Genomic DNA, 15,673 nt, shown 5'->3' with positions numbered 1-15,673 from the left:
GAACTGTGTGGAGAGGGTACACTCCATGAGGTTTCTGGGCGTGCACATCTCTGATGACCTCTCCTGGACTGCAAATACCACGGCGGTGGTTAAAAAGGCCCAGCAGCGTCTCCACTTTCTGAGAGTGCTCAGGAGGAACAACCTGGAGGAGAGGCTGCTGGTGACATTTTACAGAGCCACCATAGAGAGCGTCCTAACGTACGGCATAACATCATGGTATGCAGGATGCTCAGCTGCGGACAGGAAAGTACTGCAGAGGGTCATCAACACAGCCCAGAAGATCACTGGCTGCTCTCTGCCCAGCCTGGAGGTCACTGCAAACTCTCGGTACCTCAGCAGAGCTGGCAATATCATCAAGGACCACTCTCACCCCAGCAACCAACTGTTTGAACTATTACCGTCAGGCCGACGGTACAGGTCACATAAAACCAGGACAAACAGATTCAGGGATAGCTTCTTTCCCAGAGCTATCACCGTAGTAAATAAGCACAAAAACAATTGAACCTATTCCATACCGTCACTGTCATTATATTATGCTGCTATTCATGCTGTCATTATATTAATGCTGCTATCCTGTATATATTGTACATACTATTGTTTGAGTACTTACGATTGTTTTTTTGTACTTTTTATATTTTACATTTATATTTATTATTGAAACTTGCACCAAGGGAGTGGCACTCCAATTTCGTTGTACTCTGTACAATGACAATAAAGGCTATTCTATTCTATTCTATTCTATTCTAAAAACATCATAGAACATCAAAGTTTAGTATAGCCCTTGCCCTTTGAGATTTGCGCTCTCTGAGTAAGTTTGTGTTTTAGAATCTGCCACAACTAAAACACAGACTAAAGAGGGAATGGAAAACATTCCCCTCATAAAAGTCCAGCAGCCAGTCTCCTCCCTTCACATACAACATACAAAATAAATGCAATAAAGTAAAATAAGTATAACTTTTAATACAAAATTAGAAAATAAAATTACATAACATAACAAAAATATTAATTTCAACAAAGCTAATATTATTTGTTTTAGTCTGTTGATATTTTGTTTTAGTTTTCTAAACTACAAGAAACGACTTATTTAAACTGTTATTGATTATTTCTTCACTTTAATTTGATTTTTAATTACAATAATAAAATATTCCAGCTAATATAAATAAATAAATAAAGTATCTCTATCGTAAATATGGTATAATAGCTTTCACTAAAGTTGAAAATGTAACGGTGTCGCTGATATTTAGCACATATTTTTAAGAGGGTTTAAGCCATCTTATTTTGAAAGGCCCGTGGCGGAAGTGTTGAGCTCAGGTTTTTTTGGCGGATCTTTGGGAGCAAATGTCCACACAGTCTCTTTATTTACAGTGTTTAACGGAAAGAGTAGCACGCAGCTGGCGTTTGGTTAAATTTAGCGACAGATAGGATTGTAATCTCGGTTTGTAATCTGTTATTTGGTCGTATTTTGGTGCGTTTATCCTTGTTTTTTTAGCTAGCGTTGTTAGCCGATCGTTGGCCTGTCGCGCGTCGCGGTCAAAGGTAAGAGAACTGCGTAGCATTAGCTGCTAACCAGCGTTATCCTTGTTTAGTTTAGGAAACATGTGTGATGACATGCAAGACGCTCTTTTTGATGCTCTTTAAAGCAAAAAGCTCCTCATACGGAAACAGAGCTGTGGTTTGTGTAACATTAAAGAAGAAGGGGCGTTTTTCGATTTATCGGCGTGCCCCTTAAAGCACCGCTGACCCTGATGTTCCCGGTGATCAGTGAGTTAACTGTCTTAGTTTGTAGAAAATATTCAGGTTGGTGTCATGTGAGACCTGCAGGCATTTATCCAGTCTGAAAACCTACATTACAGATGGTTTGGATGAGTAATCGATTAATGCAGTGGATACTGGTTAACTTTATTTTTGATGGGAGTAGTTAATGCATGATTATAATATTTAAGATGGGAGCCCTACTAATGTTAACTTAAGCTTGTTTAGCTTATGCAGAGTAACGTTAAAAGATTCTTATTTATATATAGCTGTGGTAGCAGTTAGACTTTTAATAACTTTGTCAAATCTATTTTGCTGAGCTAGTGTTTCCTGAGTTACACGATTTTAAAATAGTTTGGCTCATATTTGTATATTAGAAACAGAGTATACATACTATGGTGGAAAGTGTCAGGTGTCGGCCCACCTCTGTCCAGTTGTTCTACACCAGTGCGATGTTGTTGTAAGCGTATGTGTCCAATATTTTAATAACCACGTTTCTTTGAACTTTTTGAAATCATGCCTGCAGTGAAGTTTAAGCCCTGTTCAAGCTTTCTTGCAGAAATGAATGTTGAAAGGCTGAGTTTTGTCCTCTGCACCTGCTGCAGAGTTGACTGTAAAATTGGGTGTTGTCCCAGCACTCTTGATGTTGTAATAAAATGCTGTTCTTTCCTTTAAGGTTGACAAAATGTCAATACCACGGTCTCGATCACCACATTACAGGTAAATACGCTGCACTAACTGTGCTTTTATTATACAGCCATTCTAGCGTGTGACTGTAGTGTTTGGTTACTTGGGGAATATTTTATACCGTCTGGTGTTCCCACGGGGTCATTTTTAGGACCACTGCTGTTTAACTTGAGAGGCACAGTTATGTTTACCTGTCTCCACCCCTGTGTACGCACAAGACAAACTGATGCGATCACTGGTGCTGAAGCTGAGAGTCTGGAAATTTCAGTTGCTGACCTTATTTTCCAAAATCGGCTCTAACTGTGCTGTTGTTCTGTTTTCTATCATCTAAAAGTATTGAAAAAGTTTGGAGCTTTCTGTTGCATAAGGTCGATGGAAATCTGGCCTGTACTTTTTTTCCACTTGACTGTGTGGAGATACAGAAATCATTTTACTGCTACAGTATATCCTTTATCATTAACATTGCATTATGCATTAAACTGTTTATTGAAGCTACTGGCATCATATTAACCTTTTTAGTACAGGTGCAGCTATAATCATTGTATACACATTTTATGTTGTGCTCGTGAAGAATTGATGCTCAGTCTATTTAAGGTTTCAAGCTTTGTGAGCACGATGTCTTCACAATCTATTGTGTAAGTGACTTGGAGCAACAGAAGGTTAAAACAGCATTCACGCTGACAGATACATATAATATAAACATAGGCCAGGCCGAAGGCCAGGAATTCATTTAGCTTCTAACTGCGTTTGAGCTTGACAGGTAACAAGTGACAGAAGACAGGTCAAGAAAAGGACAAGCCCACAGGGACCATCTGGGCCTGAAACTAATTGCCATATATGGAAGGTGTGATAGAAAGAGGAACGTCTTTGTCTGTTTTTTAGATATTTAAGATATCTAAAATTGTTGCATTCGATGTTCATTTGACGCATGAAGGTGCGTTAACCCTGACATTAAAAAAGTAGTCTCAAGCGTATTCTTAGAGGCGGATCTATGCTGATGTGTTGCAGTGTACATCTTCCCAGGCATGTGCTCAATAAATCATCGTTTGACTGAATTTTTCTGGGCCAGTGTTGTTCCTTGCCTCAATATTTCAAATCGGGACAACTGCAATGCTCTGTTCACGGGAACATTGCAAAGCACCGTAACCAACTTTATCTGGCATAGTTCTTAGCAAAAAGAAATCTGACCATGTCACAGCTGCACTGAGGTCATTATTTTGGCTTCCAATTAGCCTTAAAGTTGGTTTTAAAATTTGAAAAGTTGATTTTAATGTCCTGTATGGTGTGAAACCTTAATATTTCTCAGACAGTTTTATATTTTATAGTTTAAATAGTTCTGACACACTATCATCTGTTATTGGGTGTACTCCAACACAGCTCAACTCACAAGTGTTCAATTTCTACTAATTGTATTGATTTTAAGTTACTGTTCTTGTCATTTTTACTGGTATATTGTTTTTCATTACATCATTACATTTTTAGAAATGAATCAGATTTTTTAAAACTGGTAATTGCAGTCCTTATTGTTTTGAATATACAGTGGAACCCCGACTTATGAAATTAATTTATTCCAGAGGGTCTTTCGTAAGTCAAAATTTCCATCGCCTTTTGAGTGAGGCGATGCTGGCTGAAGATGAAGTTCTTGGTGGAGGAGGAGGTGGCGGAGGTTGAAGAAAGCATATGTATGCATACATACGTATGTGTACATGTACATAACATTATGGGATTTAATTTTAAAAAAATTTAATTTCTATTTCATCTATTTCGTTACGTGGGCATTTTGCCGTACCATGGGTCTTCGTAAGCCAGGGTTCCACTGTACTTATTTGCTTATTTTCTTACACTATCTTGCTAGTGTTCTAGATTGTACTTCCAAGTGAAGTTATGCTTCCCAAAAACTGATTTAAAATTATTTTCTAGATGCTGATGCATTAATTCCGGTGCTATCTGTTTCTAAAATGATATATATATATTTTTTTTTTCTATGTTCACTTTTTCAGGAGGTTGCCATTGGAGGAACCTGGCTTTGATCCACACAGACCAAGTGGAGATCTGGATGGGATTTCTATGGACAGAAGGGAACGCTTTCGGAAAGGTTCTGAAGAAATCAGGGAGAACTTCAGTGAAGACATGTATCCAGAAGGGCAGAGGAGAGCCCCTCCATTCACAGATGACCATCGATTTGAACGTCAGCCTTACAAAGACCGGGAGGAGTTTCACCACAGGAGGTTATCACCCCGCCATGATGTACGCTATGAAGAATGGAAGTTTCCCCCAGTGAGAGATGGAGGATTTGATGGAGATAGGAGAAGAGAAGGGTTTAGAGAGGAATTCCAGAATTTTGAACACAGGAGTCGGTCGCCTCCGAAGTTCACAAGGGAAAGGTTGCCACCGACACCGAGGTCTAATTCAGACCAGAGGGATTCGGGGATGGGCTGGAAGAGAGAGGAGCAGGTCAGGGATCGGTGGAGGTTCACAGACCTCAGTCCCAGTTTGAGGTCTGACGACCAAAGAGTTGGAGGAGATGGGGAAAGAGGGAGGAGATTCACTCAAGGTCCTAATAGAGGCAGACAAAGGGAAAACCCACATCATGAGAGGGGCCTCCCTTTTAAAAGACAACGAAGAGAAATGGATGACGTCAATCATCCTGGGTAAATTTTAAGCAAAATGCTTTGCAGCACTATCGGGAAATGAAGAACGTAGAAGATTCCTATCTTCTAATTTTCTGTAGCGCAAATTTCCTCACTGTTCATCTTCATGCCTTAATTTCACTAATGCACTACTCTAGTGTTAAATATTGCATGGCTTATAGTTTCTTACCTTCTTTCTGAGAAATGTAAAGTTCTTTTTGTCTTATTTTGACCTCTTTTCATTATTTGTGTTATCAGTGATAATACATTAATGATTACATATTGATTCATTTAGGTTTGATTATTTCCAGTCTGAATTTAAAAGTGAAGATGTTGAACCGCCTCCTCTTATGCCACCACAGGTCCAGGAATGAGAGGGACTTTGGGGAAAAGGGTTACTCAATGGAAGGAAGCAGACATGAGTTTGGTGAAGACACTCGGGGAAACCTCCCCCACGGAGACGGTCGGTACTCGGGGCCACTTGTCATTGAACACGATCATGGCATCCGAGACAATAGAAAGCTGCCACGATGGGAAAGGTTTGATGACCACAGGGATCTCAAGCCTGAGTTTGATCGACAGAGGAAGCCCCGTCCAGGGGGCTCCTCTGAGGAGCTTTTTAGGAAGACGGGAACCAGGTTGGATGATCAGGAAGATCCACGAGAACACCGTTATCAAGGTAATTCGGGGGAATCAAACTATTATGAAACTAGGAGAAGCCCTGTGCTTCAGGACAGGTCAAATGCAGCAAGATATGGTGTTCAAGGTGGCCCCATGAATCACAGGGGGAGAGGTGCCACTCAACCAGCAAGAAGGAGGTACAACCCAAATCAAAGCGGACGGCCAGGACAACCAAGAAATCACCCACGCTTACAGCAGGCCTCCCAGGGATACCAAGATCTTCCTCGCGAAGAGCAGAGACAAGGGTTCCACCCCGTTAGGGAAGATTATGACGACGACACTAAAGATGAGCCCAACTGGGCAGAAAAAGACAAACTTCAACAGTGGGACCAGGAAAGGCCTAGAAGTCTGGAACGGCCCCCAAGGAGGGATTTGGACCCTAAAATGCCCCATTTGAGGCAGCAGGGATGGAGCAATCAGAAAGCCAATAATATGACGGTTTTAACAGAGGAAACGCTAACCATCAAGGTGGACATGAGTCGGCCCATAAACCAGAACAGGTAGAGTATTTTCTTTATCTTATCAAGGGTGAGGGGTGAAAGTTCACACTTTCTTTTCATGATCTTGTGAAGAAGAAAAAAACCCATGAAGCTGCCACATGGAGTTTGAAGACTGGCATTGAAAAAAGCACAAATAATTCCATGTCATCTGATATTAAAATTGATTTTGGATGAAATTGATTTGAATACTGGCAGATTCAGAACCAGTACTGGAAATGTGTTCCCTTATGGGGAATTAAAGGGACCTACCCAATCATATGTGCCGTTACCTCATACGGCTGGGATGCTTCATAGAAGTTTCTCCAAGGAGTCCATGTTCATTTAAAGTGGAAGTCACTCTCATGAATACTTGTGGACTGCAGGACACCTCAAGGAAAACAAAAGGAACTTCCAACTCCATGATGTTAGTCCCGAACCGAATATGGCCTTTATTTTAGGAAGCATGGTGCTGATGCGGAGTCTTCATTTGTGCTTTTCAGAATTCACCTGGAAGAAAATTTGCAACAAACTTGTTTCATTGAATTCAAGTTCCAGTCGCACAAATAAAGGAGTCAATTTTGCACTTGATTTATTTTTTTTAATGCGTTGAGTTAAATTGTGTAGATGAATCCAAAGGACCTGTTATTTCGTAATGAAGATGACTGAATCCTAATTTATCCCTTTTGAGGATGGAAAGGTGCAATTTCTACCCCCAACTCTGGATGATGTTTGATTTAAAACTGCTTTAAGAGGCATATTTACCTTACATCTACAACATTGTTGGTTTTTACTGATTGATGGACTTTGAAAGCTGAATGTGGGATACAAGACACAGTACTGACAGGATTCGATCAGCAGATGCAACTCCTGTGGGCGCTGGCAATCACACATGTTTTTCAGGAGGATCTCAGACCGTCTGAGTCTAAAGAAGAGTTTGCTACTGAAACCTACATTAAACCATGTTTTCTAAAATCAAAAAAAAGCGTGATGTGCACCCTCCAAACACCACCTCTCACTCCGTCATCACTTGGTAATATGGTGTCTTCGGTGTGCTGATAACATAAAGAGAGTTTTTGCTTCTGCTTTCTTTTGGAGCTGCTTGGAAATGAAAAATGATCCTCAGTGAATTTAGGATTTGCCTCGTATGTGCATTTAAGGACACAGTCAGTGACATCTGGACTAATGCTGTTGCTACTGGAAGAGGAAATATCTGTTCTTTCTCTTGTTTTGAAAGGGAAGTTGAGCAAAACTGGCAGTAACTGATGGTACTACTAAAAATAAACATGGAAACTCTGATATGCACTGTGATAAACCACACACCTTGTTGTCTAAATGCCAGAGAGGAAGTTCACTACAGCAAGCAAAAGAAGAAGATGATGATCTGAAGGCTCTGCCATGGAGAAAATGTTGGGAAACCATAAAATGAGACATTTTGCAGGAAGATGAGAAGACTTGGCAGCCATTGTTGGGCCACATACCAGAGATGACATTTAGGAATCAATGAGGAACCTGTGTGCACCAATCAGTTATGGGAAGAAGGAGAGACAGTGAATGGAGTCCTGCTCAGAAAGTGCATGCCGTGAGTGAGTTTTGGCCATTTCATGTTTGTGCGTATACAATCTTATTGGAAAGCGTGCCGAGGATCCAGATGCAAGGAATCGTCCAAGTAAAGGCAGGCACAAGCAAGTCCGTGTTTTGTGCAGCGAGCCATTGGAGTCTGATGGATCATGAAAAGAGTTCAACTTCACGGCCTAAACATTAGTTACAGGCTTTTTGAGGAGGAGACTAATGACGTGAATATCATCAACCAGCTAAAATAAAGGATTCATCATCATCATCATCATCATCATCATCATCATCACAGAAGATAACTGGGGAAAATGCACCCTCATTAACGCTTTGAAAAGATGGCGACGAAGCTATAAACCTGAATAAATTAGGAGCTGGAGCATTTCAAAGCAGCAAACATAAAAGGATGATTTATCCTGAAGAAAACTGAAGTGAAATTGTCCTTAGTTTAAGAAGAGAAAATAAATCCAGGAACATAATCTTCAGTGGTGACAGAAGAGAATTTTAGGCCTTGTCAATGGTTTCAGAAGACACCAGTAATCACTATTGTTGAAAGGAAAAATGGACTCCATATACAGAAAGATCACTAATCTGGATAACTGGAAACCTTCAATCACATCTGTTACCAAGAGGTTAATCAGCATCGTCCTTCGACAGTGAGGAAGCTTCTAAAAGAAGTAATCGTCAGGAGGAGGATACGAATTTAAAGATTGTGTACAATCGGACACTTCTGTGTCGTTCCTCTTGAACCGTGACAGGACTGGAGAATCCAGCAGACAAGCGGATCAGATATATGAACTAAGAGTCGAAGATTTCATACGAGAAAAGAAGTGTGAACTTTCGCCCCAAGCTTTAGCTCACCTGCCAGTTATATAAAAATAAATAAATAAAATAAAAAAAGCGTATATTGGGCTTCTCTGGCTTCTCCTTTAAGCCTTTTTAAATATCCATTAAAATGAATAAAATTGGTGTGATTCTCTGTGCGCTTAAGGGTGAAAACCTTCCTTTTTATTCAACCAAATAAAAGACTAGTTACTGTAAGCATTGTGATTTGTGGGACTCGTTAAAGGTAAGTTTACTGGGTAAGGTAACGACTTTTTTACTTAAGTGTGATTGGTACAGAAAGGAGTGTACATTTAAGATCCATCTTTTAAAAAACACTGCATTAAGTAAGGATGTAAACACAGTGTAGAAACTAAATATTAAAATGGCATTAAAGCTAATTTTCAGTGACTTAAGCCATGCTAAACAAACGCCAATTCCCTGGCCACAAGGATCATTTATCATGTGTTTATTCATTGTGTTGGTATCAATCTCCCTCTTTTCTTCCTCGTCCTGCAGCCCGCTGTGTTATTCCTCAGACAGGCAGCTCTCTTTAGATCTGGTCAATGTTGGTCGCCAGCGTCTGGACTTCCTGCCCATGCTGGAGCACTCCGGCACATATCAGGAGACCGCCATGCACACTGGGACGTTTGCCCAGGAGATTATCACACTCGTGCACCTTGTCAAAGGTTAGTACTGCATGTTGCACACAGGGCCTGCAGATATTTTCTGACAAAACAACAAAAACTAGGTCCAACAATGAGCGGCACAGTGTTTGTGGCAATAGATTTTGGTAGGTGAGGTTATTGCACTCCTTGTCTTCCTCCTAACACTAGTTGGAGGCTACACAGCTTAGGCACCCACAGGTGGTCTTTGCATTGCTCTGCAGCATCAGCCAGGTTAGGCTACCAGTACATGAAACAGCTCTCCATGTGGTGCAGGGTCTGGTTAAAGTAAACCGCCCAGCTCACGTCAGATCTCCGGAGCCGAACCAATCTGACTCTGGGATGAAATGCGGCTCTACTGGGAGCTTACTTTGTCTTCTTAGACATTAGCAGGACTTGCTGGTTAGCAGCAACTAAACTTTCAAAATAAGAGTAACGGGATTCTGTTGTTCTTTAGGACAGAGTAAAATTACAAAAAAAAGGATAAAAAAAGAATAAAATCTAAATAAAAGGCACCGAGCAGCATTGATGTGCGTGTAATCATATAGAAGAAAGGTGAGCTAAGAAGTGCAAATAGTCGTACAATTGGTGTGTTTTAAGTGTGTGTGGTCTGCATTTACAGAGCAGTATTTCAGAGGGGATGGGATCACCCTGAATCAGCGCTTCTCAGCTCCACAAGAAGGCAGCTTTTCTGAAGAAGAGATGGAGGAGCTGACGTCGGACGAGGGATTCGAGTCAAACCAGTAGGTGGACAGGCATAAACTTTGTTTACCTGCCGAAGTAAAGTGATGGTGAAAGCAGTACATAAATTATAAGAAATATCTTCCTTTTTCTTTACAGACGCCCTAAAAATGACTCTAAAATCTTTTCTCTTGGCTTTCTCCTTCTTGTCTGCAGAGGTTTCAGTTTGGATATGAACTCGCTGCTCAGTGACGACAAGCCTCTGTTCTTCTCGAGACCAACACAGGTAAAAAAAGAAAAGAAATAAAGAAATGCACTCGATACTAGAGACTATTGGGAGCTCTGGTTATGACTGATTCATTAATCCTTTTGGTAAATTGACCTCAGGGCGTGAGGCTGCAGCCGGTGCGAGGTCCGGGTGACCTGAGGCACGACCTGGAAAGGAGGCGACAGGAGAAACTGGAAGGGGTTAAAGTTACAATAGCTGGGAGCACTATGTCACAGCGCCCCCTGGGTGCATGCAGGTGGGTTTTAACCCAAGTCTTCTTATCAATCACTTGACAATGTTTCTGTAGATGCTGTTTTTGGCAGAATATGTTCATGTGCAATCGTCAGAAGGGCAATCTTTCTTAGATTAGGTGCAAGGAGGTAGTCCTTGTTACGTGGACCCTCCAGAGCACAAAGAGGACTCTGGTCACGAGCGTAGCAAGGAGTGAGATCATTACTGGAGAGCTGAATGGACATCATGATGTTAGTTGTTGGTTTTTGTCCTCTAGTCACATGCTGGATGGCATGTGCATGTACTTTTTAGGTTGATTAAACATCTGTGCAGCAGGTCAAAGTACAGTCTCCTTATGGGGAAACATCCCTGCACCCCAAATTATGGCAAAAAAACAAAAATAAACAAACGTGAGTGAAGTCAGTAAACATTCCTTTGAGCTCCACGAATCAATAACTCATAAGATAATGTTGTAAAAACTTGGTCCAAGCTCCACCAGTAGCTCTGATTTCACGCTGCAGCCCACTGCACTGAGTTTCTGTTGTTTACACATTTTTATTAGCATTATTTATTAGCCTGTAGGAGCATAAAAATGGTCCTTTTTTAACAAAGAGTCAAATGGATTTGTTTAGCTTGGAGCTGAATGTCTTTTGGAGTCACTCGAAGAACTCTTCAAAATAAAATGACCTCAGTTTGTCACAAACAGCATGAGACAAAGAAAACATGTGAAGAAGTCAAACAGGAAGTGAGCTCCCAGTGAGCCAGGCTTTATTTATTAAGCTGATTTTTGGTATTCAAGGTGTTTTACCTGTGGTCATGTCATGTGACCTGACCTGCAGTAGGGCTTTTATTCTTTCTTGTGGTTTTCATCAATGGCTCAGTGGGATGATAATGGATAGCTGCCCCTTTAGCAGGCTGCACCTGGTGTCTGAAAGAAGAGTCGACGCATGTATTAAAAAGATGTTTGTTTGCCTCCAGATGTTTTCTGCACATTGACATTTGACTCACTGTTGTGTTAATATAACTGTCATACTGTACCAGCTGCACTTTAAAACAACCACCGTGGGCCAACATGCTGTACAGAGGAGTAAACGCATAAAAACAGCAACGAAAAAGACCAAAAATAAATAGAATACAATAAAATCAACACGTCAAAAGCCAAAGAGAAGATGTGGAGAAGGTTGAGGGCCATCCAGGCTTTAATGTCTTTAGGACACTTGAGTACAGTCAAGCACAATATCCTTCAGTTTTAACTGAAGTAAAGTTTCTTTTATTCTTGTCACTGATTAAATAGTTTTGAAATGTGTTTTTGTTGTCAGTGATCCAGTAATGGGATACAGTGACAAGATGCCTCATGTGGACCACAGGAGACGAGATGGAAGCACGGTGAGCATTAAGAGCCGGGTTACAGCGAGTCTCACCTGGCTTAGTCATGTGACACGTTTGGTGATGACTTCCTGAAAAGGTCAAAGTGGGCGTGTCCCAATCCAGGGGCTTCATCCTTTGAACGCTTGAAGTCTGAGGCTGTTAAATGGGACGGTCTAGCTTACGATGTGCTGCCCAAGTTGCCTAGAAATCCTTAGACTTTCCGCCAGAAGTGTTTTAAACAGCAAAGGATGAAATGAATTAAATTTTGTATTTAATTTATTTATTTTTTTACTTTTACTGATTTTTATTTTTTATTTTTGCCATGTTAAGTATCTTAAGCTGGGATTAGCTGATGTGTCTAACCCTTTAAAGCCGGTCGGAGCGGGCACGCTCCGTTTTGCGTAACTATTTTTAAATCCCGGTAGCTCTGCAACCACGTGAGCTAGCGCAATAATGGTTTTTGCATATGAAACCGGAGGAGTTGTACTTACATCTTATGCCATCAGCTTGTCCTCGGTCACGGTTTCCTTCCACATAAAGCTTTGCAAAAACTTCATAAAAAGCACTTGCAGCAACAAAAACATAATATTCCAGAAACACGCTTTGCCGATCCGATCAGCTGTTCGTAACACTTCCTACGTCGGAACAGACGTCAGCGCAAACTATCGCATGTCTGCCATTTCCTGCCCAAAACGCGGAAATGTAGTTTTTTTACCTTCAGGGCTTTATGAGCCTATACTGTTGTTTTTAAAAGTTATCTTTGACTTTATGACTTTCTGTGTTGTTTCTGGGATGCTGAGGACTCATATTGCACTGCTGGAAATAGTTTATTTTGATACACATGTTGTTTTTTTTGCAAATTTGCATTATAATATTTATTTTAGTTTTTTCTGCAGTATATAAAAATTGGTGTATTTCAAAAACAAAACCATGAAGACACTTAAAATAAATGTCCTGTGGTGGGAAACTAGTTTGTGCAACTTTTTTGTATTTACAGTTTTCAGGGATGAGCCTCTTAAATTTCTCTAACTAGAAATATATGTTAAAAAAAACAAAATCGATTTTCATTTTTTTGTAGTTTATTGCACTTTTTTGCAATTTATGTAATTGCTATGCACGTAATGCAGACATATTATTATAATTTGGGGTTTAATGGTTGTATTGATGTATAGCAACTTGAAATGCTCCCACAAATGGCTCCACAGCATGTAAAAATATAATATAAGCTCTGGCGGACTTGGTTCTGTGGAAGGTCTTAAAGGGATCATTAAAACCTTAGAGCAGTGAAACGTGTCCCTGTTTCAAATACAGAGCTTCAGTAAAGATTCAGGGCACATATTTCTGTTTCATATCATTTCAAATCTCCATCTCAAAGACAATTTTTACAGTGTCTATATGGAGGTATTGTATATACAAGAGACAAATATTGTTCTTTTAATATATTGGTGTCACTGTTTGTCTTATATGACTAAAAGGAAAATTCACAAGCTATAAAAGTTTAATGTAATCGTCCCTTGAAGGACGCCGTCCCTGAACTGGGTCACTGCCAGTGACTTGGGTCTTTTTCTGCTCCACAGGGACCGAGGAGAGGAGCTCTGAACAGGCTGAACGCAGGCGCCCAACACGGGAACAGTCGCTTCGGCTTTCAGAAACAGAACTTCCGCAACAGCTCTGCAGGTAAATTTAACAAGATGGCTAAAAGAAATGAAAAGTGAGTGGCTGATCCTCCTCACTGCTCATATTCTCAGGGTTTAAGGTCGTCTGACACTGATGGTCATTTCTGTGGTGAATAAATATTGTTTTTAACCAAAGCCACACACCAGCTCTCATGTTAAAAACATATAAGAGAAAAAAGTTTTCTTTTAAAAAGATCACCTTTTTCCTTCCGTACAGCATGTGTGCTCGTGTTGCTGTCACCAGCAGAAGCTCCTCCCTCTTTAACCCCACCTCTCAGTCTTTATTCTGACTGCCTCCACCTGGAGCTGGTTGTAAAGCTGCTGAAAGGCAGACGTCACAGCCGCGGCTCGCTGCTATCTGAGGCTGGCTGTGACACATTTAGTCGGCTTTATTTGGTTTGTCCCCGTTGTGTAACGGACCTTAAGCTCCTCCCCTTCTCCCTGCCTGTCTAAGGCGCTCGGTTAGTGGGATATTCCCTCTGAACTTTACCCTGCTGACACATTTTAATCAAAGGTGGTTTCCTCACCCGCCCACACAGATCAGCTTCCTGGATCTCGTCCAATCCAGTCTTCTCGCCTCGTCTCTTTCCAGTTCGACCAGTTAAATCCTTGTTTTTTTTGGTTTATTCTTCACCCCCCTGTTAGCCTGGAGTTTCTTTCCTTTTTTTGTCTGACCTCATCTTTCTGTCCCCACCTCCACAGGTCCAAACTGGTGACCGGGCTCCTCGAGTGGTTTCCGTTTGCATTTATAAAACCAGCCGTTCTCGGGCCGACCTGCGTCCATGGTAACATGTCGGATGTGAAGAGGCCTCTGCTGTGGCGGTGTTTTTGCGACGGACGCAGCAGACTGAGAGATGAAGTAGAAAAATGTGAAATGCTGATTCGTGCAGCGCTGGTCTGTGTTTGCACCTGTTATGTTGCTTCTTCTCCCTCATAATTTGATTTGAAACCATTTCAAAATGTCTTTGTGTTGTTGGTGAGAGTCTGAGAGTTTCCTCACGAACAGGCTCGTTTTTACCCGTCCCTGAAAGTCTGTTTGTAATGAACGTTTCTGTGTTTTGGTGACAGGTTTTGTTCTTTGTCCTTGTTCTGTGTACACATTTCACGCTGCTCGCCGAGCGGTGCTGAACAAATAAAACGTTTGTTTTTAAATCGTGTCTGTCGCTTGATTTTAAAAGTTACATTTTATTTCTGAGGGAACCCGTACGCAGAAAAACATATTTGAGTCGTTGGGGTTTTGAAAGCGTTCAAACTTGTTGAGAAGGACAAACGAGTTAAACTGTGCTTAAAGTAAACCTGTGTGCTCAGCCAGAGTGACATCATTAACCACACTTAGGGACAAACGCTCCTCAGCTCCCAGTCAAAGACGCACCGAGGGTTAGAAGAAAATGGTCCAAATAAATCAGCTTTTTCTCTTCACACATGTTCTGGCATCCATGAAAAATGAGGTTTAGTAAAATCGGCAAACACAGAAATCCTGAAAAATGTGTCAGTGTTGTGTCGACATGCAACCGACAGCAAAGAACCAATTTTAAATGATATCTTTGCTTCTAGCAGCCTGTCACAAAAACGTCGTTTGTTTGGATTTTTTTCCTTGAATGTATTTTTTTAAGCCAAAGATCGATTAACAAACAGCTGCTAGTTGCAAACTCAGAATAAATAAATAAGGAAACTGAACAAGCAGAGGCAAAAGAACAAAAACGGAACAAACCTGTACAGCAGATGTCTACACTCATGTCCTTTAAATGTAGGAAAAGTCCAGCAAAGCTCTGAGTGATGAGTCCAAATTTGAAATTTTAAGTCACCGGCAGTATGTTTGGAGGTCAGGAGCTGCAGCCATCTGTGAAACACTGCGAGGGTCATATTTGTGGCTCAGTTTCAGCCAGCAGCGTTGGTGATCACGTCACAATCGATGCAGAAAAGTGCCTGTCGGATTTTGATCCACCCTGCGAGACCATCTGGAAAGCATCTGATTGGTAAAGTCTTCATTTTTAAGCGTGACCCCAAACACAGCACTGTCAGTCATGGATCAGCCTCCCCAGTGTCCGGACCTCAACATGATCACAAGAACAGAAACATCCAAAGAAGAGCTTTGAATGTTCTTCATTAGCCCGGAGGACTGTTCCTGAACACTACTTAAAGAAATACCTGAGAGCGTTCAGGC

The 15,673-nt window shown here is 41.1% G+C and overlaps 1 protein-coding gene across 2 annotated transcripts; it reads left to right on the top strand.

Annotated features, from left to right (window-relative positions):
* Nucleotides 1-1,296: 1,296 nt before the first annotated feature.
* Nucleotides 1,297-14,661, top strand: LOC147321715 (uncharacterized). Of its 2 annotated transcripts, XM_086305785.1 has the most exons (11): nt 1,297-1,536; nt 2,429-2,472; nt 4,440-5,090; nt 5,432-6,250; nt 9,140-9,309; nt 9,908-10,028; nt 10,183-10,252; nt 10,354-10,490; nt 11,785-11,851; nt 13,411-13,510; nt 14,212-14,661. In XM_086305785.1, exons 2-11 carry the CDS (start codon nt 2,438-2,440, stop codon nt 14,223-14,225), a joined length of 2,184 nt encoding a protein of 727 aa, XP_086161911.1. In that variant the 5' UTR covers nt 1,297-1,536; nt 2,429-2,437; the 3' UTR covers nt 14,226-14,661. The 2 variants fall into 2 exon arrangements, with proteins under 2 accessions (XP_086161911.1, XP_086161912.1); XM_086305786.1 differs by lacking the exon at nt 2,429-2,472.
* Nucleotides 14,662-15,673: the final 1,012 nt, after the last annotated feature.

This window comes from Aulonocara sp. 'chitande type north' Nkhata Bay, linkage group LG9 (assembly GCF_057382095.1).
Source record: "Aulonocara sp. 'chitande type north' Nkhata Bay isolate Kocher_YH1m ecotype deep benthic linkage group LG9, A_spYH_male_GT1.1, whole genome shotgun sequence".
Lineage (NCBI taxonomy): Eukaryota > Metazoa > Chordata > Actinopteri > Cichliformes > Cichlidae > Aulonocara > Aulonocara sp. 'chitande type north' Nkhata Bay.
The sequence above is the reverse complement of the archived record's forward strand: the minus strand, read 5'-3'. Positions and strand labels throughout refer to the sequence as shown.

What these genes read in the sequence shown, in the direction of transcription:
- LOC147321715 (XM_086305785.1), top strand. Translation starts at nt 2,438, where the DNA reads ATGTCAATACCACGGTCTCGATCACCACATTACAG. An exon ending in GATGACGTCAATCATCCTGG is followed by an intron (nt 5,091 to 5,431) that starts GTAAATTTTAAG and finishes ATGCCACCACAG; the next exon opens with GTCCAGGAATGAGAGGGACT. An exon ending in GAGGGATTCGAGTCAAACCA is followed by an intron (nt 10,029 to 10,182) that starts GTAGGTGGACAG and finishes TCTTGTCTGCAG; the next exon opens with AGGTTTCAGTTTGGATATGA.